The following is an 8,956-nucleotide window of genomic DNA, read 5'->3' on the forward strand; positions in this document are numbered from 1 at the left end:
ACGCATTAGAACATTCGAATCGCTCTACTGTAAAGTTGTGAAAACGCACTTGCACCAGTTTACTTGCGACCCGTCGATTTGTTTACGCCCAGTCTCAACTTGTACTATGCGGAAGTAATTTCAAACTAAATATGTCCTGCATACTTTATTTGAACTTACTTTATGTGTTCAACACGTAACATTCTTAAGCGTTTCACATCACTATAGTTAATAGTAAAGTGAACATGTGTCTTGGGACTAGGCGTAAACCTAACACACTTAGTTATTCGATTTATATAATTTTTAAATTGTAACAACTTATTGCATACTATATTGGAAGAGTATGCTCTTCTAACACAATCTTTCAAACCAACACCCTAGCGTATACTCAACAAATGTATAACGAAACTTAATAATAGCCTTAATTATATTTCAAAATCAGTCGACATGAGTACGACATGAGTCGACATGACATGAGTACGATATTCAGCAAGTAAATGATGAGCAACAAAAGCACATTTATTTGCTGTATTTTGAAAGGAATTTAGTACAAAATTTGACTTTTTGTACATCTAGAATAGCCAGAGGCGCATTTCGGAGTCTTGGGACAAAATCTTACAACCAAAGTTATGCCGACCTAATTTTAGTGGGCAAAATAGTCAACTTCTGCCCGGGTGGCTTAAACCTACGCCAGGCCACTGACGATAATAATTTATTAACTGAATATCGTACTATACAGGCCTGGCCAAACAGAACGCGTATTATAGCGCCGCGCTTGACGTTAGCGCTAGAAGTAAATTCAGACACCGCGCTCTAGCGCAGAATTGTGTTGTACTGAGTTAGTACTAAGCGGTCAACGCGTATGCAGTAGGTACGGTTGTCGCAGCGATAGCCGTTCTTGTCGCCGAGCGTTGTATTTTTTTACAGATTTGCGTACTAGCGTCATTATAAGGAAAAAAGTAGCGCTTAGTACTAACAGTTTACATCTCAGCGGCGTCAGGATTTACTTCCAGCGCAAACGCCGTAGTGCGGCGCTAGAGTACGCGTTCGGAGAGCCGGGACTTATGAGTGTCGTTCCAAGCTACGTTCAGTTGATCCCGAAGCTGGACCAGAGCGAGTGTTGCAGCGGCGCGGGCGAGGGCGCGGGTGCGGCGGGCGCGGCGCGGCCCACCGCCAGCGCCGCCGGCGCGCGACGACGCGACGACAGGCTGCCTGAACGCTCCAAACCTACATTATTATACACAATTAGTTAACCCGGCAAACGTTGTGCTGCCATATAAATAAAAAAATATTAACGGTGAACAACCCTTATCACTTAGGGGAATGAAAAATAGATAGTAGCCGATTCTCAGACCTACTGAACAGGCATATTTAATTTGGTGAAAATCGGTAAAGCCGTTTCGGAGGAGTACGGTAACTAACATTGTGACACGAGAATTTTATACATAAGATTGACTAATGCCGGTTACTTGTATTCTTTCTATTCAATTGCTACCTACCAAACATAGAGTTTATCAATCTCTTCATACTAGACTATAATGTGAAAAATCGAGTTTTGTTATGAAAAATTGGATAGATTGATTTTCAATAACGGGCGAAAATCAATCTTAATAATGTCAAATTAAAAACGTGTTCCTTTGACACCATAGATCACGCAATTTATACAAGTTTCATCTCACAAGCTCACAAAGTTTTTAGCGTGAATCGATAACTGCTCGATCAAAAGTATTTAATACCACAGATGTCACTGACAACAATATTGGTGAGCAACATCATAAGTTCAATTGTTCTACATTAGCATGTCGGTAACACGAACTTAAAGATATTCGTCTATTAAAAAAGCTAAAGGAGTTCCAAAAATATAGAGACTAAGGTCCAAACTCCAAACCTCCTTCAACGTTCTCGGGGCAGTACTTGATGGTGTGCGCGCGGTCGCCGGTGGCGCCGCAGCGCGGGCAGCGAAAGGCGCGCAGCACGGGGCACAGCACGCGGCCGCGCCAGTCCTTCAGCGCGTGCGACGAGTAGCACTCCTCGTTCTCGCCGTTGTTCTTGCAGAACGCACATTCCTGGAAAGCGGACACTTATTAGTTGATTTTATTTGCAAGGTGGTAGAACCCTCGGAGGTAAGACTCCGGCGGCACCACCGACACACGTATTTTGCATCATAACAACAGGGTTAAACGCTGCAGTGTTCTGCTTTGAAGGGTGTGGTAAGGGATATGTATTTCCCCGAGGCGCTCCAGCCTAGTTTTTAGGAGTAGCGGCGCATCTGTGGCCGACCTCAGATAGGAATATTTGCTATCCGAGGTTGATTTCAGATGCCCATGGGTGGCAGTAGCCATTTACCATCAGGTGAACTGCATGTTCGTCTGCTACTCTACATTATAAAAAATGTTTCTCTTTTACTCAAGTCCTGGCATTGGCATAATGACGGCACAGACGAGAAAAAACAATAGGTTTCCTTAAAATGAGAAAAAAAAGGAGGCTGGTGGACCTTTATTCGCCAACATGGACCCCTAACCTAAACTGTACCTTCAAAAAGTACCGAAACATGAAGTGTTTATATTATTTCACTCAATTATCGTCGAATAACAAATCGCTGTCGACGCAGCTTCATTTAAAAAAACTTACATTAGGCAGCGCTCTTCGCATTCGCTTGTCGCTCCGCACCTTGGCCACTTCTTGGAGGAACTCGTAGAGCAAGCTGGGTCGGATAGAGCGCAACACGTACAACTGCTCGCGAGTCAACATCGACACGTAATTGTTGGCAGATGATATACCTGCAATACATAGATTAGTAAAGATACTTCGCCGCCTTGAAATTGAATGAAGCCACAAACGGCTGATTTGTAATTTTTTTTAATTCTTTACAAATAAAAAACATTTATAGAGAAAATTACGAATAAATAACTAATACTGCGTAATTTACATAATAAGTAAATAAGTATTTCAAATATTTTAGGGACATTTTAGCATGGAGACGTGGCAAAACGTTTTTATGTATCTATTTCGATTCTCAAAACTGGTTACATTTTCTTGTTAGGAGTGAGTAATCTTTCTCTCTATCAGGTAAATTTATACGCCCACGTAAAGATCAAGAACTAGTAGAAAATGTTAAATGTTAAAAATAATGTGTTTTGACAAAGATAACGCGTCCTATTAGTCTAAGAAACAAGAAAAATGTAAAATTTGTAATTCGTACAGTAGCAAGACAAATCAAAATTGTAGTTTTAATTGCTATTGGCACCCTTCTAGATTTTGTTGTTGTTGTGACATATTGCAAAGCGAATAAATCATTAGACCATATGTCATCCAAGTAAATTATTAAAAATAGGTAGGTAGGTACTTTTAATGAGAAAGTCGAATGTATCTATCATTTCTCCATTCCTGCCGCCTGTAGCTGCGGGAGTTTCGTTCCATATGCCAGAATGATGCGTGACTGTTTCGGCGCGACCACCATCTACAATAAGCAAAGGACATTTTAAATATGTATAGTTATCACCAAACTGCTAGTCCGCTCTGAAGTTGTTGCGAGCAGGTGTAGTCATACAATTTGCTATGGCGACTCAATTCATTTCTATATTCAGAGCGGACTAGTAGTTTTACGCGGACAAAACTGTTGAGTGCTTCCATGTCGGCGAAGTTTTGGCGTATCATAATAGTAATTTTAAATGAATTATTTTTCAATACAGAATATAATGTTCGTAATCAAATTTACTAGCTGAACAAAAACGTAAACGTAATATGTAAATGTAAAATGGATTAAATTTGTCTAAAGTTTTTATCGTAAATTCCACCAATATGTCCTACATTATTTACAACTAATAATAACAAAAATTCAAATAATAAAACATTAACTGAAATTGAGGAACTTACCCATGAAGTAATTTTGAGTGTTGGTCTGATCGGTGTCGTCAAACAATAAATCGGACCCATTGAGCCGTAAATTCATCAACACATCATCGATTTCCGCAGTTGATGGAGCTAACAAAACATTATTTTAACATTAAGACTAAAGTACCCTCCATTGTAACTTCCACATGAAGAAAAGACGAAAAGAAGAAAAGAAAGAAAAAACATTAACTTGAATATACCTAATTAAAAAAATATTATGTACCCCCTTGAGTAATACCTATAGATTAAATCTGGATTAAGGGGATTATAGTAACCGATCAATCGAGCGAGCAAGAAGTTTATCGTCAATCGAATTATTTTCTTATTTGTATGTCTGAGTTGTTACAATAACAATGTTCTTATTTAACGTTATAAGTTGTGCTCCACTGTCACACTATTTTTTGCCTCAGTGAGCAAAATTACAAAGGGGGTTCACTAATTAATAACAACGCACCTTTGATTAACAAGAAGGAGCCCTACACTATTACGAATTGGTGATAAGTGACAGGCTTCTTTCGTCTGCCAAGACAATATGAATTGGACTGCCAGTTCTTAAAAAGAAACAAATGAACGTTATTTACATTTACTTCAATTAAAATTCAGATTTACCTGGATCAGCTTGCCGGGGCTCATGCTGAGACATGAGATTCAGCAGGTCGTTCCCCACTCGAGTTTGGAAAGGAGCAGCCATGGGGGAAAATCCGCTGTCCTGGGAGCTACTCAGACTACTACCGTTAGGTACGAAACACTCCTATTAAGATGTTAAAATATACATAGTTAAAATATATATAGGTATTACGGTATTCGGATACATTCTCACACAAAAATTACAGGAGAAATTTTAAAATTACATTGCAGTGCAGGTATTTTTTTTATATCAGTTACGAAACCGGCACTAGAAGTATATAGGAAGTGATATAGAATAATAAATAATCTATAGAAAGCCGGTCTAATTATTGCGAATGGAATTTTCCTAATATTCAGCAAATAAATTCCTAATTTGCCTTCAGCAAGGTTAGCCAATGCAGAGAGTAACACTTTGATCGTCAGGATGACAATAATCGACATTTAAGAATCTTAAATACCTATATAAAGGTTTACTTATATTTTATCGTAAAAATATACAAGGCCTAAAAATGCTTACAACTAACGCGGGTGGAATGAAGGCAGTTTTAAAGAAATTGACCAGATTGAGAAAACTACCTGAAAAAATCATATTCAAAATCAACTTACAGTAGTTGTTGTTGGCTGTGTTTCACTAGCTGTAGTAAAAATTGACTTCCCGTCGTCCATATTATAATTATTAAACGGCAAAGACTCCATTTCTGTTCTTTAATTGAAGTTAAACTCGAATAAGGTACGTTTGAATGCGCGCGTCCAAAAGAAATTTCGAGAAACCGAAAGACAATATATACGGATCGTTAAACTATATTTTATAAGTACAAATTGTATAACTGGTCTAAAGTGTTTATTGCACCAACCGTTGTTGTCAGCTATGAATACATGGTACGTCTGCAAAGTGGTTTAACATTATGTTTGACTCACAACGTTTTCCAAAATGACCGCTCGACTCTTTAAAAAAATATCATCATTTAGCTTTACACGCCTTTCCCTTGCAGCAAGAATCAACACAGCGCGACGTAGAAAGCTTGTGCATTATCTGCTTTACAATCTGTTTTATCAAGATTGTCGAACTACCCTCAAATAAAATCTAAATAAGAAGATGAATATTATTCTAAAGGCATCTACATACACACACGTACGTAATACATGTCAATTTCATAATAAGTTTATCGTAAAAATACGCACTATTTAGTCAGAAAGTATAAATTAAGAGAAGTAACTTGCCCAAATGCTCCTATGAGTTTGTAAAACTCAAGTGACTTGTGTAAATGAACGTAGTAAGCCTAATAATAAGCCTAATTTTGATTGGTATAGGTAGCGCGGCTTGGTGGTGGCTACCCCTAACTACCCCTTTTGGACTTTCGATACCAACTCCACATAGAGCAGAGGTTCTTCCTGAAGTCGATCGTATCCCGGAAAGGACGGTCCGTCCCGAGCCTCCTAACACAGATGCTAAACCTTCTGAACTAAATAGGTTGAGATGTTCATGTACCACTGCTACGCTCTTATATGGATTGTCATCAATTAAATCCAAGTCGGATGTGACCAAACCTACTATGTTACCGATTATGCTTTGTAAATGATACAATAATTTATTAATGTCACCGGCGCTGATAGCTTAATGTCCTTTTAACTCTTAAAAGCATAAATAACGCGAGTCGTGTCTTATCCAACTACCTATCGACCGCACCCGACGTTGCTAAAGTTAACCTGTATGTATGCTGTATGTGAACAAACAACAAGCTAAAAATAATGTGATGTTGTCAATTTACTTGTCTCTTATGATACAACTACTGAGTTTTGTTTGTATGAATTGGGCTTTATAATAGTTCGTAGGTAAAGGGCAGTGAAAAAATATATTATTATACCCACATATCGTATCAAAAAGTACCCACATAGCAATGACAATTCCGCGAGAGACACGAACAACCATTTACTGGTAAATTAGTAATTACCGGCTATAATTGTAGGTCATATAATAAAGTATATTAATCCCAGGATTATTATTTTTTTAATATTCAAGTAGCAAACGAGAATGCATTACGTCGAAAGTGGCAGCCCCTGATAGTGTAGGTGTCCTCACTCCTCAGGTCGGCCACAGTAACATTGCTCCTCCTTAGGATTAAACTGGAAAGATTCATATAAGTATTTTTCTAGAAAGAAAGAAAGAAACATTTATTCGGATAATTGCAACACAAATGAAATTCTATAATGTAGAGAGACAAAAAAAAAAGACATATAACAAAAGAAAAAAATAAATAAAAAATAAAACAACAACAAAAGGACAATAAAACGTACAATCAATTATTACAATAATATGTGTTGCAACGACCACGAAAAGGGCAAACTCAGCATGTGCCACGTGCAGGTAATCTGCGTCATGGCTCTGATTCTACTACTACTCCCTTCAATCTTAGCTCTACTGTGCTAAGACAAAAAGAGGTGAGGTAAAAGGCAAAAGGATTATAAAATAAAAAATCTGTTACAACAGAAAAATTTATTTCACAATTAATACAAATCCGTTTTGCCGTCTAAAATATAAATCACTTGAATTAGTAGTCCAACGGTCATGTACTTATGTGCAAGATGTCATTGTAGACCGTTAATAAACGGCTGATAATATTATTATAACTAATACTATAAGCTAAAGAGTTTTATAATTAATTGAAGAAACTTCACATATACCTATAATGTAAGTACAGTAGATTAGTAAGGGAGCTGCTTTAATGTAAAAAAGTGACTGCCCGTGGGGCGATCAAAAAAGTGAACAGGGGGCCTACCACCATCTTTTAAAACCCATCATAGTTCAGGAAAGTTTTATTTTAATATTGCATGAACATTATTTTGTTTCGTACCACGACCTTCTTAAAACATGTCGTGGTACGAAATTTCAATGTATTCTTAAAATAATATTGTTTTAAGAGATGGTAGTAATGCCCCAGGGCGCCTTGTGTTCTATATGGCCATCCATAATCTAAAATAATCCACAATCCATACGTTTCCAAAAGTGTATTTGCGTTTTCAAATTTTAAATCAATTGTATTATGGATTTACACTATTTATCAAAAATTCTCATTGAGCACGACAAATGAACTGATCTTAAATAGGTACATAACATATCACTTATCTTCATAAAATATTACATTATTTTGACAAGTGATAAAATAATAATATAAGTAAATTATAAACGAATAAGTACATTTAACACCAGTATTAATACAAAATTCTTGTATCGACATTTTGGAAACGGTTTCCCAAACAATTTCTTTTAGCTATTTATTAGTAACTGAGTCATGCGCTGAAGGTTTCGTCAGTAATCATTCTACATTTCATTTCATATTCAACATTACTCAAAAATGATATAAGCAAAGAAAACTCGTACCCAAAATGTGGTTAGCTAAGATCTTCTTAGTCTTATAAAATATAAATTGAGCCTCTCAAACAAATTATTGAAGCATATCGTATTATACCGACTTGCGTAGATTTCCGCACTACTATTGTCGATGTGGTTGAATACAAAGTAAGATAAAGAACAAATAGCTAGATAGATATTATTCTTTTACAAAAATAATTGCTCCAAAGAAAAAATAACGTATCTTTAATTGGTATGCGACATTATATAAAAATTCATGTTCTTTACATTCTCAAAATGAAATACTCGTTCACACAAGCTTCCATAGCTCAATAATTATGCTTCAATAAAGTGATCTGCGAGACTTTATTGATAGCCTTAATAAGTAACATTATAGGTAAAAAACAATACAAAACCAAGCAATCTACATGATATTTGAAAATAACTGGCTTAAACTGCTGTTTTAAATTAAACTATAGGGTGTGTCTATTAACACCATAGATTAACATTGTATACTGATTTACACGGATACCGGACTAATTTATTTATTATTTGTACAATAACTGAACAGGTACCTAAGTGTTTTATTATTTGTCCGGTAATATTATTGGTCCGGTAAGTTAGAAGTACCTAATCTGTAATTATACGTTTACTTTATGAGTCACAACGATATGTCATTAATTAAATCAGAAGTTGGATCAGAAATCAGAAGGATGGTGTTTTTTGAAAGTACTATACCCAGACCAATGATATATTAAGACTATATATCAATGATCCAGACGAATACTAATGATTTTATTCATTCGGTACCCGGACAAATAGCCAATACGTAAATTATATTACGCGAAGCCAATAATAACCAATATTTTTAATGTGTGCAAGTTGCTATTGTAAATGCATTAACTTATAAAAAGCTAATTAAAATTCTACCCATAAAACTGTTTCGATGAATCCTACAATTTCTGTAAAATTAAGTCTAGGTCCGCACTTATACAGTAGGTCCATCATGCTAATGCTAATGTGAATAGAAAACGAAAGTACAGATAGAAGAAATTCTTCAAAACATATGGTTGCGTTAAAAGCACATATTCCATTCAATTCTATGAC

The 8,956-nt window shown here is 36.2% G+C and overlaps 1 protein-coding gene across 1 annotated transcript; it reads right to left on the reverse strand.

Annotated features, from left to right (window-relative positions):
* Positions 1–1,051: 1,051 nt before the first annotated feature.
* LOC140757339 (uncharacterized) lies at positions 1,052–5,431 on the reverse strand. The gene is made up of 7 exons (XM_073093004.1): positions 5,107–5,431; positions 4,483–4,624; positions 3,856–3,963; positions 3,326–3,439; positions 2,611–2,759; positions 1,868–2,045; positions 1,052–1,206 (listed from the first exon to the last, which is right to left on the reverse strand). The coding sequence occupies exons 1-7, from the start codon at positions 5,194–5,196 to the stop codon at positions 1,067–1,069; spliced, it is 921 nt and encodes a 306-aa protein (XP_072949105.1). The 5' UTR covers positions 5,197–5,431; the 3' UTR covers positions 1,052–1,066.
* Between the last annotated feature and the right edge of the window lie 3,525 nt (positions 5,432–8,956).

The sequence above is a fragment of the Epargyreus clarus genome, unplaced genomic scaffold, assembly GCF_041222505.1.
Source record: "Epargyreus clarus isolate Ecla_fem2 unplaced genomic scaffold, WU_Ecla_fem_2.2 ptg000004l, whole genome shotgun sequence".
Taxonomy (NCBI): Eukaryota; Metazoa; Arthropoda; class Insecta; order Lepidoptera; family Hesperiidae; genus Epargyreus; species Epargyreus clarus.

Bases quoted from the DNA above. Each gene is read 5' to 3' on its own strand.
- LOC140757339 (XM_073093004.1), bottom strand. From the start codon at position 5,196: ATGGAGTCTTTGCCGTTTAATAATTATAATATGGACGACGGGAAGTCA. The intron at 4,625-5,106 runs GTAAGTTGATTT...ACATCTTAATAG, and splicing joins CACAGCCAACAACAACTACT to GAGTGTTTCGTACCTAACGG. The intron at 3,964-4,482 runs GTAAATCTGAAT...ATGTTTTGTTAG, and splicing joins GCCCCGGCAAGCTGATCCAG to CTCCATCAACTGCGGAAATC.